The sequence below is a fragment of the Tigriopus californicus genome, chromosome 7 (genome assembly GCF_007210705.1).
Source record: "Tigriopus californicus strain San Diego chromosome 7, Tcal_SD_v2.1, whole genome shotgun sequence".
NCBI classification, from domain to species: Eukaryota; Metazoa; Arthropoda; class Copepoda; order Harpacticoida; family Harpacticidae; genus Tigriopus; species Tigriopus californicus.
This window is the reverse complement of record NC_081446.1, coordinates 2,498,062-2,515,581: the sequence shown is the minus strand read 5'-3', so window position 1 is coordinate 2,515,581 and position 17,520 is coordinate 2,498,062. Positions and strand designations below refer to the sequence as shown.

The window sequence follows — 17,520 nt, the reverse complement described above, 5'->3', positions numbered from 1 at the left end:
TAGGCCTTTAGTTTTGGTGCTGACATCAAGATTGTGCTCGTGCTCTCCTACATTTTCGATTATTGTATTGGCGTTCAGGTTAAAATGACTTAGACCATTTGCAGTATGACATTACTGTATGTGTGTGTTCAACAATTCCTCTTAATGAAAGATTAAGGTTCAATGGCAAACAAATCTACGAGCGGGGCGAAATCTTGTAAGAAAGAGCCAAGGACGCCCTTAATTTCTTGCCACCCTGTACAGCCCTGCCTAAATGGCTCTACATATGTGACCATATAGTACCTATAGAGGGCTCTAAACAGGATTGAAGGCAGAAAAGCAACATGAGACTGCATATCAATATATGTTATGGAGTCCATGTGGATTGAAAATTCCGCACAACATAAATCGTTTCGTTTTCATAGCCTCCTTACGCTGCATGAAACATGTTTTACGTTGAGCACTTCAGAGGGCGCTTTGTCACCAGCCTCTACCAAATAGAGGGCCGATTAGGCCGATTCCTTTTTATTGGATTTTAATCCGGTTGTGTTGTCTTTGGATAGTTCCATTAAAATCTTATGCATAATTAGTGACCTGGGTCACATAATTTCCGGAAAAGAAATTTCGTTCAAGGCACGGCAAGAGCAGTTCATTTAGCAATCTACCGTGCCCTCTTCCCGTTTTCTTTGGGCCCAGTGACGTTGCAAATAAGGTACCTTATTGACCAATGCCACCGCTTGGTACGAGCTCATCAACTTGCTATCAAAATATCAAAACGATGACAATTTGCAGTTCTCGGGCAAAATGACTCTTAAAACTTGAAGGGTAAGCGGGGTAAACCATCAAATATGTGGTTCATTCATTTACTTGTTATCATACGTCAATCACGACGAAAGTACTTTCGAACTCTACTTTCAGGCTTTCATGGTGTACACTAAACCATGAATCCCACTTGTTGAAATTTAACTGTGGTAATTTAGGAGGGTTTAACACATTTGGTGTATCACATTTTTTTTCAACCTTCACAAGTATGCGGCTGCCTTTCGTCTTCTTTTTATATTGAATGCTAGAATAGTAGCCTTAAGAAGTGGCTTTAGCCGTTCATTAGGATATAATTGGCCAGCTGGATGCACCTAGGGGTACGTTGCTAAATTTTTACTGCTCATTGAAATCCAGAATATGTAATGTTAGATATCTTTCAAATGACTTACGTATAATTAGTCATGTGTTTAAAAGTGAACAAAAAATTGATTACTTGCCTTATCAAAACGCTCAAATTGGTGCAAAATTCCCAAAGTAACTAGGTGCAAGTGCTTGTGATCCAAGTTTATACATTTAGTTTCATTAGCATATTATAGTAATGTTCCCAGCCGATTTACTCCAAAAATACAACAATAGATATGCTGTGTGGATACTAATCCATCAACAAGGATTAGTATTTCTTTCCATACTAATTGTTTATGTCCTTGGATTCGGAAAAAAAGTGAAATGAGATGTGACTCCATCCAACCAGAAGTTTCCACCGAAAAAGCGGTGACGAGACTCGTCACATGCCACTAGATGTCGCTCGAAACTGCTAGAATATTCTGGACGGAGCGATTCATTGCATCATTCGTTGGCTCTCACTCTAGTGTCTCCTCCCTCTAGCGTGCGAGTACGAACCTTCGAGAAATGTCGGGATCTTGCATCGGGGATATATATAGTCATGTTCCAAGCTCCCTAGACCTCAGAATAAATCTGAAGATATCTTAAACATAGTGAATCGTGTACTAAGAAGCACACCACCAAACATACAGCAAACCATGTCGAAAGCTATTGGAATCGATCTGGGCACCACCTACTCCTGTGTAGGCGTGTTCCAACACGGCAAAGTGGAGATCATCGCCAACGACCAGGGAAACCGCACCACTCCCTCTTATGTGGCCTTCACCGACACCGAACGTCTCATTGGCGATGCAGCCAAAAACCAGGTGGCCATGAACCCCACGAACACGGTCTTCGACGCCAAGCGACTGATTGGTCGCCAATTCAACGACTCCAATGTGCAAAAAGACCTCAAACATTGGCCTTTCAAAGTAGTCAATGAAGGGAGTAAGCCCAAAATTCGAGTGGATTACAAATGCCAAGAGAAGACCTTCAATCCTGAGGAGATTTCGTCCATGATCCTCACCAAGATGAAGGAAACGGCTGAAGCTTATCTGGGGACCACGATCAGGGACGCCGTGGTGACAGTTCCCGCCTATTTCAACGATTCTCAACGACAAGCCACCAAAGATGCCGGAGCCATTGCCGGACTGAAAGTGTTGAGGATCATCAATGAACCGACTGCCGCGGCCATTGCCTACGGGTTGGACAAGAAGAAGGGCCAAACTGGAGAGAGTAACGTGCTGATCTTCGATTTGGGGGGCGGGACTTTTGACGTCTCCATCTTGTCCATTGAGGATGGAGTGTTTGAAGTTAAGGCCACCGCTGGAGATACGCACTTGGGTGGGGAGGATTTTGATAATCGCCTAGTGGATCATTTTGTCAAGGAATTCCAAAGAAAGCACAAGAAGGATCTCACCGGGAACAAGCGAGCCGTTCGACGCCTCAGAACGGCTTGTGAGCGGGCCAAGCGAACCCTCTCCGCCTCGGCCCAAGCCAACATCGAGATCGACTCTCTCTTCGAAGGCATTGACTTCTACACCTCAATCACCCGAGCTCGATTTGAAGAGCTCTGTGCCGACCTTTTCCGAGGCACTCTGGAGCCGGTGGAGAAAGCCCTGCGAGATGCCAAAATGGACAAGTCCGCCATCCATGATATCGTTCTGGTGGGTGGATCCACGCGGATTCCCAAGATTCAGAAGCTGCTGCAAGACCTCTTCAATGGCCGAGAGTTGAACAAGAGCATCAATCCAGATGAAGCTGTAGCCTATGGTGCGGCCGTACAAGCGGCTATCTTGACGGGTGATACCTCTGATGTGGTCAACGATCTCCTTCTACTGGATGTGGCCCCTCTATCTTTGGGTATCGAAACTGCCGGCGGAGTGATGACATCGCTGATCAAGAGAAATACTACCATCCCCACCAAGCAAACGCAGACATTCAGCACCTATTCCGACAATCAACCGGCGGTCACCGTCCAGGTATTTGAGGGCGAGAGAGCCATGACCAAGGATAATCATCTTCTGGGCAGGTTCGACCTCACCGGAATCCCTCCAGCGCCTCGAGGCGTGCCACAGATTGAGGTCACCTTCGACATTGATGCCAACGGGATCTTGAACGTGTCGGCCATGGACAAATCCTCCGGCAAGCAAGAGAAGATTACCATCACCAACGACAAAGGCCGACTCTCCAAGGATGACATTGAAAAAATGGTTCAAGATGCCGAGAAGTTCAAGGCCGAGGATGATGTGCAAAAGAACAAAATTGCGGCCAAGAACAATGTGGAATCTTATTGTTTCAACATGAAGAGCTCCCTGGAAGACGGACAAATCAAGGACAAGATTTCCGAAGCCGACCGGAACATGATCAACGAAAAGTGCAACGAGACCATCAAATGGTTGGACAACAACCAATTGGCCGAGAAAGAGGAGTTAGAGCACAAACTCAAGGAAGTTGAGTCCGTTTGCAATCCCATCATTTCAAAGTTGTACCAATCTGGTGCTCATCCTGCCCATGGAATGCCCGCCGGAGGAAACGCTGGCGGTCCTACTGTCGAAGAAGTCGACTAAAAAACCATTTCGAATCAGAACTTTTGTCAGACTGTATTTAAAGTAAAAGGTGTGTGAAAATATATTGTGATTATTGTTATCGATCCCTCAATTGAAAATTGTTCAAATCTAGTACAAAGGTAGCGAGAACTGAATGTGTCTAGGTTGAAAATCACATCGACAGAACCTGCTGAGCAATAGGTCGGAACTTTGTGTTGGCTCCTTCTCATTGGCTCGATGAACTCGGTGAAATCCTGCAGAAAAGGAGAGACAATCAAACCAAGGAAGGGGCACTACTATCCTTGGGAAAAGAAGCTCGTAAAGTGTGCGAAATTTGTTTGCTACACTTTGACAGATATAGTCAAAAGGTGCAACTTCAGAATGAGAGTGTTCATACCGTGCATAGTGATTAGTTTAGCATTTGCTTTGGCCAAAGGAGACGATGGATTGTGTAGTGCCGAAGGTCCGAGTCCAGATGGAACTTGCACTGGGGCCGGCAAAGAAATCACGGAAAAGAAGGTTCACGACCAAGTGTTAACTTACGCCTACGAAGAGAAGCCCATGAATGAAAGTGAGGCCGAGGTTTGGGCTAGGCGATTTTACAGTAAACTTGCATATACTAACGACTACGATTGGAGTATTCGCCATCTGCTGGATGATGCTGATGACTACATCGTCAATGAACCGTCCCAGGCGATGGCTAAGTTTGAGGCTATTTTGGACAAATACCCCCAATCTGCCAGAGCATTCTATTCTCTAACCAGGACCATGGAGTTCTTGAATAAGACAGACATGACCGATGAGGAGAAAAAGGCCATCGACGTGAAGGTGATCCACAATTACAAGGATATGTTGCAGAGAAAGGACGGGGATATTGCCAGAACCATGTTGGGGTCTTGTATCCATCAAGGATTGTTGTATGCTATCAACAAGAACCGAACTGAAGACAAATTAGCACTTCTGGAGCTTGGCTTCAAACGGAAACATATTTTCGAGAACGATCGGTTTCATGAATTGTACGTGGAAGAGCTGGTCATCTCCGAGTACTTCGACAGGGCGGAAAAGGCTTTGGCAGTGGCCTTGGAAGAGTTCCCAAGAAATCAGTTCTTCAAGTTCATGAAAGGGATTCTTCTGAAATATCAAGGGCAGAAAAAGGAGGCCAGCATCTTACTGAGGGACGTGGAATTTGCTCAAAACGAAGTTTATGGCGTGGCCTCAGACCTAGTGAGCATGGCTTTGGAACTGCATAAACGAGGGAAAGCTCCTATGGCGGATGTGTTGTATCAAGAGGCTTCCAAAGCTCATATCTTCCTATCCAAGTACCAAAGACCCTACGACACCATTCTAGACTTGGATTCAAAGCCAATTTGGTCCATGGATGATGTTCAAGTGACTGCATATGATGAAGAATTCACGTTGCTGAAGGAGAGCTGGGAGACAATCAGGGGCGAGGCCCTCGAGATCCGAAAAAATGGTTCACTTTGGATCAGCACGTCTGGGCAAGAATGGATTGCACGTGGGACAACTTTGCAATTTCCAATTTTTACTTGGGGAAAGAAGCGCAGTTACCATTGCACTCTAGTTCCCAAGACTTGCCAGATTTTTAAGACTTTCACGGCATCTTCAAAATTTCCCAAGGGCCATGTGAGGTTTGAGGTGATTTCAAACAAGACTCACTTGTTTCCGCACAGTGGACCAACCAATGCCAGATTAAGGGGACATCTTGGACTTCAAGTTCCCGAGGGATTCAAGATGAGGATTGCTAAGGGCAATTACCTTCCAGAAAAAGAAGGCACCATAACTCTGTTCGAGGACAGTTATGAATACGAAATTTGGAATGAGAGCGACGACGAGATGATTGTCCTCAGTTTCGACATGCCTCACCCTGATATTACCTACCAGCAGTCCAAGCAAGCCTTCAACTCCAATATTAGATACACTTTCAATTACTTGTAAAATATTTCCATGTGACAACCTCCCTAGCTAAATAAAAACGAATTTAGACACAGCGATTTTGTTTTGTTAACATTGCAAACCACTTTAATCGTCAATAAAAATATCCATTTTGATGAGAGAGGTTTTGATTCCGTTCATATATCATATTCCGTTTTTTTTTCCTTCAACCGATTCAAGTGTTCCAGTTTCATACAAAAGCAGGCCATTTATCAAAATCACAATAACGAGAAGGACAGCACTTGGATGCATTCCGGCTGCCACGGTCACGATTGAAGTAACTCCAAATCCGGGCAAGTCAAAAGCTCTTGGACGTGTTCGTTGGCCCTCTTCATGAACAAGGTCACTCCCGACTTATATGCTGCGGGTATCTTGATATGTTGGGTCAGCTCCAGTTGGCTCTGAGGGTCACTTACGAAGGTTTGATGCTCTCGGAGGACATTGACAACTTGACCCAGCACATTGAAGTTGTCCCACATGTCGTCATCGTGGGTGGTAAACTCGGCCAGATCGCAAGAATCGTCAAATCTCGTGACAATGTCCTTCCTGCGCACCAACAGCACCGAGGGGCTGGAAAGTTGTTCCATGGCATTGGATTCGGAAACACATTCCAAGGGATTCGTACAATAAATTCCTTTCGGGCCGACACCAAAGACCATTTGGTGATGCCACGCATCGGGAATGGTTTGGCCGGGTAAAAAAGTATCACGTTGACAGTTCAAAGTTAACACAGGAACCGCACCTTTTTGAACCCATTTCGACAGCCAAGAGCACAAAGATAACTTTCGTCTTGGAAACAAGTGAAAGAACCTGGAACACACTTCACCTTGAGACAGTGATTTCATGGCTTCCATTAGATCCTCGTGAGTGGCTCCAGCATTGGATCTGGAGAATAGATATCGCGGCAAGGACGCACCTTCTGCTCGAAGTCTGGTCTTGATGCTGGCACTAACGTCATCGACACAAAACGGATGGTTAAGGGCTAGAAGAACATTGATTAAGGACGTTGCACCACAGGCCGATTTTCCAATCTGAGAGACTTGTCGCTTGCACGCCTCAGATTCTGACCAGATCATCACTTTGTCCATGAGGGGCTCAGCCTGATAAGTGGATGGTTCACTCGGGTTTCTCGACTCGGGTGTTAGGAAGACCGACTTGGTTTGAGGGCTTCCAAGGGCCTGACTGAAAATGAAGTTTTCACGCTGAAGGAGCTTGGCACCACACACGACTCGATTCACTTCCGGGTTTTCTGTTGAATTCAATTGAGGTCCTTGAATCGCTGGAAGACTGCCCGTATCAGCCTTGGTGCACGCCATGCAATTGGACTTTAAGAACACGAGAGGCCCAGAGCTGGCAGGTCTGATGGTCGCAGACGCCAAAGGAGAATTCAAGCTCGTTGATCTGACCATGGGAGCCAGTTGCTCCGTGACTGGAGTGACTGGGGTGACTGCCGGAGCCGAAGTCACACCAGACGAACTTGCCACAATCCCCGCATGTGAAGTACGCAGAAGAGCGGGCGCAGGTACTTGTTCAGAGGTCGCTTCGGCGGTGTCAAGCCCGTTGGCCGCGGATTCCTCTAGTGGCAAGTTCCCCCGTCGCAATTGAATGCTCTCGAGGCGTGACTCACCCGGTTCAAAATCGTCCGGATCATACAGAATTGCATCTAACAGGCTGTTGGTTTCCGTCCCGCCTTGGCCACTATCTCTCGAGTCGGAATCACTTTGAGATCCACCGTCAAAATCCATCTCCAGGAAGTCCATCATCTCTGGCGAATTGGGTCGTCTTCCATTGATCAAGACACTTCCATTGGGCGCCCTCTGTCGTAGTCGTCGCTGGTCTTCCTCACAAGCCATTTCACTCTGAATCAGTGCGGCCAACTCTGTGCTTAAATTCGACTGTCCCGCACCCGTTACCCCGGGCAAAGACGGTGTGTATGATCCCGGCTCACTGTCACTCCCCACGTCCAGAGTGTAAAACGACTTGGGCAGATCTGCCGCATAACTACCAACCCCAATCCCATCTCCTGTGCCACCTTTGTAGCGGTATACGAACGTGTCGTCATTGCCATCACTGGCATTGCCTCCTTGGCTCTCCAGATCCGCTCCAGAGGAACCATTGCGTCTCTCACCCAAGGGCAAAATCCCATTGGGCAACGACACGGGTGAAGAGGATTTCAAGACCAGTGAACGAACCTTGGGACGTGCCCCTCCTACCACCCTACTTGGATCCCCTCCTGCAACCTCAACTGTGCCGTTGGTCTTCGAGGGACCATTCCTAAGATTTTGACCCTGCTGTCCATTCCCGTTGGACGGTTGCGGGTCCCCTTCAATCTCACTGATCTCCCGACTCATGGCAAACCGATGCGGAGGAGAGGTCAGTGCAGATCTCTGGGTGCCCGACCCTTTGTCATGCCCGGCAATGGTGTCTGGTAATATTGTGCAGCCTGGCTGCAATGGCGGCAATGTAGTTGTGGACCAGGTGGAGACCGGTTAAACAGCCATGCTTTGTAATAAGTGTGTTGATTAGGTTGATCTGCTCACTACTCAAACATCAAGTAGAGTGTACTTGGATCCATCGGCTGATTCCTTCAGCCCGGGACAGCTAGGCACGTGGGCCAATTCAGCCCGGCCAACTTGTTTCCATCTGCTGCGCACGCAGACTAACAATCAGACTCAGTGGACAGTGGAGTGCAGTCAGTACACTTGAACTTACTAACTGAGCAGGAGAGTGGGTGTCATTGGGGCCGAAACCTCCGAACTCTTGGTGCACCATCCTGGATTGCCATTCATGAACTTTGGGAAGATTGTTGAAAGTCAGTTGGTGGGTGAAAATCGTGCCATATATGACACGAGATTTAAGTCGCATGCCAATTTTTGTCGTGATTATGAATTGAAGGAGGGATTGTTGGCAGTTTCGACAGGAACATTGCTAGTTATGTAAAAACAAAAACCAGAAATTACTGTCCGACACAGATTAATGAAATTTGCGAATTCGTCTTTCAAGCCCGAAGCAAGAAACAAATCCTTTAGATGACGCCGAAAATTTCAGATATAGATATTGCTTAATTTTCTTTTGCTCACCACCTTGATTAAATCATTACTCCGTGCTTTGGCATGAGGCACACTCAAAGGAAAAATATTCTTCATTCTCACCAAAAAGACATCAACCAAAATCAATTATGATGACGAGCTGTCGCCTTCAATTCTTTCAGATGAAATTTAGATATGGGAATTTGCATATATTCGTCGACAAGTCTGATAAATTCAAAGAAAGCATGACATAATGTAATCTATGACAAGTTCTGACCAAAAAGATCGCTAGCCGATGTTGAATCTTGCAGCCCTGTTGTTTAAAGGAAGGTGACTGAGATGGATTGCTTTACGTGAGGAGGGCTAGGTTGAAAACACATTCAAATAGCTTTCTTTTGAATCTGCAAGTGTAATAGCACACCTAAGCTAGAATGATAATGACTCATTTTTTTGACTTTTGATTATCAATGGCTCTAGTTAATATAAGAGGAGTTGTAACAGATTATGAATCATTTTTGTACGCTCTCAAATTGATAGCCCTGATCAAAATATAGCGTGACTCCAAGCTCAATCATGGCCTCACCCTAAAACTATGTCTGTCAAAATCCAGATAGGAATATTTACTCTTTTTGGACATTTTTGAACACATATATGCGCAATACAAATGGTGCACGTTTTTGCCACTTGGCATCTGACAAAATACTGTGTTTTGAAAATACTTATTGGAGTCAAACCGGCTACATATGAATATTTCCACTTAATTGTGAAAATAATACGAGATATCCCAATAGAAAATCGAAAGTATTTACAGTCTAAATATAATAGATTTATAATCAGAATGGCCAACCAAGTTACACTTTTAACACGCTTTGCTATGGATAATTCTGAAAATATGATTGAACTAATTGTGAATGAATTAACTTCTTTATCCTTGGTAGGTTAACAATTCACAATAAAAAAGTGTTTTGAAGTGGTGAAAGCTAGGATCTGAAAGGTAAACTTGCTTAGCCTGCGGTGGCGATAATCCCATCCTCCAATTTTGCCACGAGGCAAAATCACATTTGTAATCCGTTGATGTATATTTAGCATCTAAAAGCTGTCTTTGGAGACAGGATGTCGCAGAGAATCGAACCTTGGGTTCTCACTCGTTCTAGGTCATTGCATTAACCACCTCGCCACGTGCCTTTAAAAAGATTAAATTTCATTGAATTTCGTGCAATAACAATGGAACACCAATACGATTGCAATTCCAACCAATAAATATTGTCACAGGTCTGATTAAAGTGCTCGCATAAAATGAACGATATTCAAGGGTATCATTCTTTTCCATAAACACCCCCTATTTTTCTTGGCCTCGATTCGGTCACCCTGGTCACGTTTTTCAGTGTGTGTGAAGCTGTGAAGTCACCGAAATTCTGAAAACACGCGTGACAAGATCATTAAGAGTCAAGTTCAATTTCCTGACCGCCAACATGTCCGAAGTGTCGGCCTTTCAAATGAGACAAGCCCTCGATGGCACCCAGGTAATTCCGTCCAGGATACACGTCCCCATACACTTGCCACGCCTTTGACCGGCTTTTGGATCAGGATGATCAGTCTGTTAGGTCATAGCATCAGTAGTCAATTGATGAAGGCCGGAAATGAAAGTTCACTAAAGGAGCACAATGTTCTCCCATGGACTCGAAGAAACACGATCCTTGACGGAGATGAAGAGAGAGAGGGACAGGTGTACGTGGATAACGCATAAGAGCACGTTAATCCGCATCCATTCAGGAGAAACCAGGGGCCAGGCAGGGGCGCTGCAGGGGCCCTGCTACTCCCAATCATGTCCATTTGAATTGATTAGGGTTCGAGTTTGCATTTGATTCTCCACGGGAAATCGAAGAAATCTGGTTATACAGCCATGACTGAGTTTTGGCTGGATGTTGTTCAGATTTTAATACGTTCGTAAAACCGACTACCGATTTCCAAACTGCTTTGAATTCTGTTTGACCTAGCGCTACGAAATATCATATTCCATATGATGTACAAGTCTTGAATACTGATTCCAGTTTTGCGAGCCTTTTACGCAAAAGCGACTGATTGTTCAAATTTCCATGGACTTTTTCTATTGTTCAACACATGCAACCCTCTTTGAATTTTAGTGGCAGCGTCCTCGTAACGGGAATGCCAATTCTAATGTAATATTGGTGTTTGGTTTAAATCGTTAGATAACCCGACAACGACCTTGTTTAGGAATATCGAATCAAGTCTTGGAGGATTCATCAAATGCTAACGAGTCATCTCAAATTCTCTTCATAGCCTTGATCATCTCCAAATTTATCCTTACAGCTGTAAAATTGGGCGTGCGCGTTCAATAAATGTCGATCGGGAAGACAATTTAGGAAACAAATTTTATACTCTTTCATGGTTTTTTAGAACGGATATAGTTATAATGAGAGTTCAAAGAACCTTTTACTGAATGGTGGTATAGGTTTGCCAGATTTACTCAATCCAAGGATCGAATTAGAATTAGGATATGCTTGGTTGGGTTCTGCGATCATCTTAAGTGAGGATCGACAAAACGATCTTACTATCGAGAAAAATACGTTCTAACACACATGGTTCTTTTCCAAAGAAGGCAAGTTATTCCCGTCATTGTGGAGTCTTGATATTCTGTTCAAGAAGAGGAGGGATACACTCCTTGATCTAGCTTCATTAATCGTTCTTATTCATCCAAAATGCTTCTGGGGTTCAGTTAAGCTCTGTTTTTAGTCCATCCAAAAAAATACGAATTACTTTCTGCGGCTCAAGAATCCACTGTATTAGGCCACGATAGTCCCCAAACTATCCAAGAAATGCCATACTCACTCTAATACGTACCACATATAATTTCAATTTTCGTATGATGTGCGTACTGAATCTCGCGGGTCGGACAATTTACATTCCAAGTATTGAAAAAAGAGTCGGGGGTACCTTGAAAATTAGGAGACATGCTAAACAGTTCACGTTGATGGGTGGTCTTGGTTGCTCTCTATTCGTCCTCAAAATTGCTAAGTTCTTGCATAATTCTGATTTAGAGGTGGTGTTCCAGTGCTTGGAACGTGATCATCCCGGGAGTGTACGGTTATGTTCCCAGCAGGAAATGATCACCTTTCATAAGTTTCCAGTGGGATTTAAATGCTCGGATTATGGTCATCCGAGGCAGCCACGGACTCGTCTAGCTGCTTGGGAGCCTCACTTGCGAGATAGTCCCCTTAATCTGGCTTCTCATATTGGGATGGTCGAGTTACTAAATATTTCAATCTAAACCCCTTCTATAACAGCGCTTGAGCGGCTTAATGACCTAATAGGGCGGTTAAAAGGATCAACTCCATGTCCGGGGAAAATCCAGCGAGATTCGAAACAGTATGAAGAGAATAGCTAGCACCTAAAATGGTTTTTCTTTTCTTTTCTTGCGGTTGGTACATGCGAGATTTGCAATCAGTAAGAATCTCCAAATTCTTACTGACCTGGTCGGAAGGTATATTATTTTGCTCATGCGGTGATCATGATGTTTGAAATCATGATAGCAGATAATGCCCTGTCAAGTTTTAGTCAAGTGACACATCAACATGGAATACCAAAGGATTCATCCCCGGTTCTATAAACGGTTGTGTCGAGAGACACGTAAGAGCAAGGCAATTAAGGCGTTTCTTTAATCTCCAATTTATTGTTCACTTTAACAAACATCTAACCACATAACCAACCCCATGATCAATCTTGGAAATTTCCCCCGCCTCCTACTAGTTCTTGGGGGGGCGCTCAACGTGATTGCTCCACCACGTGTTACGGAATGCGAGGGAGAGAAAGCGTGTTTGTGAGAACGTATGTCATATGTGTGGTGCCACTATTACACCTCTCCTTCCTGTGGGTTTTGTGTAGTACTCGCATGTCTATGAATAGCGCGCTCTCTCCGCCTCCTTGGCTAGAGATGATGGTGATACGTGCAAGGAGCCTTTTGCTTCAGAACTCCGTGGTTGTTCTTTCCATCGAGATCTCGCACGTTGTCGTGCGCATGATTTCGTGAGGCTCTCTGAGGTGGTTGTTGATCTTGACAGCTCGGCAGTGGAAGAGCTATCGATAGACTTGGAATTGTGTGTGGTTTTGCATCATAGAACCATGTTCATACTCATTTCAGAGTGACAAGAAGAAGCGCAAAATCTTGAAGAAAGGCCAAAAGAGACCGCCCATTAGTGAGGCCACAGTTCAAGCGGAAATGCAGATCCTTCACAAGATGTCGAAGAGCCCCAAAGCCAAGAAGAGCAATAAAGCCAATGCGGGCAAGGGACAAATCGTCTTGAGTAATGGTAAGTTGACACGGATGTATGCAACATCACTTGGACTGAAATATGTTTGGATTCTCAGGCACTGTCTTCAACACTACGAAGAAGAATAGTCCCAAAAAAGTCAGTCCTGGCCACCAAAAGAGAGCTCCCAAAGAGCGCCTTACCAAAGATGTGACGGATTCCAGTGATGGCGGGAGTTCAGGGGATGGAGGAGATTCCATGGACAACCAGAATAGTCGTAAGTCCCAATTTGATTGTGCTGGGTGACATAATTTACTCATTCCAAAGTATGCTTCCAGCTCCGGAAGTGGAATGCTTGAACGGAGATGATGTTCCTCTAGTGGAAGAGGTCATGAGCGAGATGTGGAACGATTCAACTGATGATGATGGCGAAGCCAACCTCAAACCGGGTCGACTCGGTGCCAGGAATAAACGGGCTTCTCAGAGGGATATCGAGTTAAATGGGGACAACTTCATGAAGATGGTCCTCAAATCCAATTCCAAGATGATCCACAAAGCAGCTGCCACCTCGGACGAAGACGAACAAGCCAAATCTGAACATGAAGAGGATGGGTTCACGGAGAAACTTCGTGAGGCATTCAAATTGGATGGCAATGGTTTGAAGCCCAAAACGGGATCCAAGAGAAAATTGGAAAGTGGCGATGACAAGACCAAATTGAAGAAGAAGAAAAAGAAAAGCAAAGAGAATGGAGCACCAAGTAAGGCGTGCTCGAATCTCAAACCCGTCGAAAAGGGTAGCCTAGAACTTGGACGCGAGACTTTGGCCTGGATAATCCACCCCGTCGAGGTGGATCAGTTCTTCGAAGACTCGTGGGAGAACCGCCCTGTCCACATAAAGAGAGGCCAGAGCAAATATTACAAGGACATCTTCTCCACCAAAGTCTTTGACAACATCTTACGCGACAAACACGTGACCTTTGGCAAGAATCTCGATGTGACGAGCTTCAGCAATGATCAAAGAGAAACGCACAATCCGATTGGCCGAGCCTACCCGCCGGTGGTTTGGGACTTCTACAACAATGGTTGCAGTCTTCGCATGCTCAATCCACAGACATTCCACGAGCCAGTGTGGCGTCTCTGTGCCACGCTCCAAGAGCTCTTCGGGAGCATGTGTGGAGCCAACATCTACCTAACCCCACCGGGCACCCAAGGCTTCGCACCTCATTACGACGATGTCGAGGTCTTCATCCTTCAATTGGAAGGCAAGAAGCGTTGGAGGCTGTATGAGCCTAGGACGCAAAACGAGAAGCTCCCCCGATTCTCCAGCACCAATTTCAAGCAGAACGAGATCGGATCGCCCATCATGGATATCGTCCTGGAAGCGGGCGACATGCTCTACTTCCCGAGGGGTACCATACACCAAGGCAATTGCTTCGAAGATATTCATTCCCTGCATATCACCATTTCCGCCCATCAACTGAACACCTATGGGGATCTCTTGGAGAAGGTGGTCCCTGTGGCCTTGCAGATCGCCCTGCAGGAATGTGAAGACTTACGGAAAGGCCTTCCGATTAACTACCTGAGCTATGCTGGCATTGCCAACTCCGACAACGATGGAGCTGCTCGAACCAAGTTCATGAGCACCGTCGAGAGCTTAATGGGCAAGCTATTCACCTATGCCCCCGTGGACGCCGGGGTGGATCAAATGGGCAAGCGGTTAATGCACGACTCACTGCCCCCTTACCTCACTCCCAGAGAGGTAAATCGGTGCGTCGAAGGGGACGGGGAGAAATGGTCTGCCACCAAACAGACCGTGGTCAATCGCGTCGAGATCGACCCCCAAACCGAGATCCGCCTTCTCAGGGCCAACTGCATGCGACTTGTGACGGAGGAGGATGCGGAGAGCGGCGAGGATGTCCTGAGGATCTATCACAATGTCGATAACACTCGCCAGTTCCGAGAGGTCGAGGAGCCGCAGTTCGTGGAGATCGATCGAGATCTGGCCCCGGCTGTGGAAGCGCTTCAGAACATTTACCCGAACTTTATTAAAGCTGAGAACCTTCCCTTGGAAGGTCTGGATGAGCGGATGCGGGTTGTCCAAGATCTGTGGGAAAGAAAAGTGATCATGACGAGGGAACCTTTGGAAAGTCATTACGATGACGTGGACTAGGCAGTTCATGGACGTGTGTCTCTCTCTTTTTCTCGATCTATCTCTCCAAATTATCCATTTGTTTGATGTTGTTGAATAAAGATGAAACATTTTTCAGAGAAATAAGAAAACGAGTTGTGCTCTTCGGAAACGCTTGGATAACGCAAACAGTCTTGAGGATATCCTGAATCCGCTTGGATTTGTTCACCTTTCGAAAAAGTCTATCCATACATAGCCTGTGGATACAAATGTCAATCTTCGACATCACCCAATTAAGCTGAGTAGAAATGATACAAAAAAAAAGTTAGATTTGTCTGGATTAATGGTAATCAGACTTGTGAATTAAGTCTAGCTTAGATCAAACGTTGATTCGGACTCTTCTTTTTTGAAATAATTGTTGGATTCACCAAGTCCTAGGAAGCGAAACTGATCTAATAAGATTACTACAAGAGGATGCAATTTCAATCAGTGAATTTAGGAGCGGTAACGAGGGTTCCAAGTTGCAATTCTTTTAACGATGGCAGATGTACGTCCCGTCCTAAACAAATGGAAGAGGATGAAGGACTCTGGTATCCGTCTAGTTAGGTGTCAACATCAGGACAAACACGCTAAGCCTTGATTTCTAATCATTCGAGCATTTAACAACCAAAACCACAACGGATAATTGGGTCGGGAAGTGTCAATTCCAGTTTCCTCCTGGTTGAGCCAAAGTTCTCTGGTTTTCTAATGAATTCCCTGAAACCTGTCCAAGGCTCGGACACTAATGATTGGGGAATTTATTTCCTTTCCTTTCTTGGGATATTCAATTATTTTCATGGTTTTCGTCATATCAACAGGCTTCATGATTTGAGACAAAAAAAAGATGTGATTCAAGACACGAAATATTTAAATGATGGGTTTATCTTTAAACATTGAGATATCTATTGTCCAAATTGCCGCACAAATGAAGTTTTAGTTTGAACAATCAAAATCGGCATCGAAGCTTGGCGGAATTGTTCAAACTCTGTTACAACTTGAGGAGCCAGAGTAGTTTTGTTCCTTTCTTTTGGCCTGGGATTTTTGCCGTGTCCACAATTCTGCATTTTTGTAATTTCTGATCCTAAATCATTGTGTAAGTGTACTAAACATGCTCGGCTAAGGTTACTTGGTAAGATACTTGCCAAGCACATGGAAAGATGTAATAGGAAAACCACTTCTTTTTATGGTTTGAAGTGCCACATGTCAAGTAAGATATGTATATTTAATATCACAGTAATTGACCAAGTGCTGAAATGAATTGGACACCTGGGGTTATCAATTCCAATATTAATAGCGGTTCATGATCTTAAAAAAAAGGAAGAAAGGGTGGTTGAGAAATGTTGACCCTTTGGAGGAGAAAGACAGATAAACATGTTGAGAGGTAGAAACAAGGACTGGTATGGATCAGGACATTAGTAACGAAAATACAGTATTTCGTTCCTTTTTTTCGAAAAAGGAACTGTAATTGCATTACAATTTAAAATTGTGTAATTGTAACAAGAAATTATTAAAATAATTCAAATTATTAAAATGAAAGAATTATTCGTTACTCGTTTCCTTTTCAGCTGCCAGAATGGCCTTTAAATTTTCGTTAATCTCGTGACTGCTGAGATTTCAACAGAAATTGCCATTTTTGCTAATTCCGTCAAGCACATTTTGATCAAAGAAAGTCAGGGTTGAAAATTGTGCTTGCTCTCAACTACTTTGAGGCTCTTAATCTGAGATTCCATTTGCTACTTTAATGTTTATTACATCTTCTCAGTCAAATTCCGTTGTACTGAAGATCTGATTCAGTGCTTGAATATGATGCATCAAATTTCCAAAGCCTCCTCACTTCCACGACTTACGGGATACACTTCTTACAGAGAAGCTTGACTGACTTCACAATGTCTAATGCTGTTTTTCCTTCAGGGCTTTTGCGACATTGTTTTTAACCTTCAGCAATCATTATCCCATCCAGGGTCCCAATGTTGACTCCTCAAGGCATTATGATGCAAGACAATTTGAACAATTATGCCAAGAGTAAATGCCAATGCTCATTGTTGAAAAATGTAAACATGAAATCTTCAAGTCTTACGCATTAGGACTGCTTGAGTCAAAACACTCTTTTTCTTTTGAGAAGAATGGTCGTGATGGGGTAAACCATAAAATATTGGTAATCTAAAATTGTAATGAAAGTGATTGTACCGAGTAACGCCATTGCATATTTTTCCAGTAATGGTGTGTTGATGAATTACTATTTTTGACCAAAGTAACTGTAACTGTAATTCGTTCCTTGTATTGAGGAACGACCAATGCCCTGGTGGGGATTCAATTCAGTTTACAAGAGCGAGTATTCAATTTAGTCACACAGTATATTGTTTGTTCTGTATTGTCACAAATGGGCAAATAGGCAATCCCTTGTATGAGTTCTTATTTTGTTGTGATATTCG

The 17,520-nt window shown here is 44.4% G+C and overlaps 4 protein-coding genes across 4 annotated transcripts; 3 read left to right on the top strand and 1 right to left on the bottom strand.

Moving 5' to 3' along the window:
- The first annotated feature begins 1,690 nt into the window (after positions 1 to 1,690).
- On the top strand, positions 1,691 to 3,775 carry LOC131882988 (heat shock 70 kDa protein 1-like). Its single transcript, XM_059230305.1, has one exon. It carries the CDS (start codon positions 1,782 to 1,784, stop codon positions 3,690 to 3,692), a length of 1,911 nt encoding a protein of 636 aa, XP_059086288.1. The 5' UTR covers positions 1,691 to 1,781; the 3' UTR covers positions 3,693 to 3,775.
- Positions 3,776 to 3,908: 133 nt separating this feature from the next.
- Positions 3,909 to 5,683, top strand: LOC131882989 (aspartyl/asparaginyl beta-hydroxylase-like). Its single transcript, XM_059230307.1, has one exon. It carries the CDS (start codon positions 3,909 to 3,911, stop codon positions 5,625 to 5,627), a length of 1,719 nt encoding a protein of 572 aa, XP_059086290.1. The 3' UTR covers positions 5,628 to 5,683.
- LOC131882987 (uncharacterized) lies at positions 5,684 to 8,231 on the bottom strand. The gene has a single exon (XM_059230304.1). The coding sequence runs from the start codon at positions 7,973 to 7,975 to the stop codon at positions 5,891 to 5,893; it is 2,085 nt and encodes a 694-aa protein (XP_059086287.1). The 5' UTR covers positions 7,976 to 8,231; the 3' UTR covers positions 5,684 to 5,890.
- A 1,783-nt stretch (positions 8,232 to 10,014) lies between these two features.
- Positions 10,015 to 15,201, top strand: LOC131882986 (ribosomal oxygenase 1-like). The gene is made up of 4 exons (XM_059230303.1): positions 10,015 to 10,176; positions 12,813 to 12,981; positions 13,040 to 13,198; positions 13,260 to 15,201. Exons 1-4 carry the CDS (start codon positions 10,126 to 10,128, stop codon positions 15,089 to 15,091), a joined length of 2,211 nt encoding a protein of 736 aa, XP_059086286.1. The 5' UTR covers positions 10,015 to 10,125; the 3' UTR covers positions 15,092 to 15,201.
- The last annotated feature ends 2,319 nt before the right edge of the window (positions 15,202 to 17,520 follow it).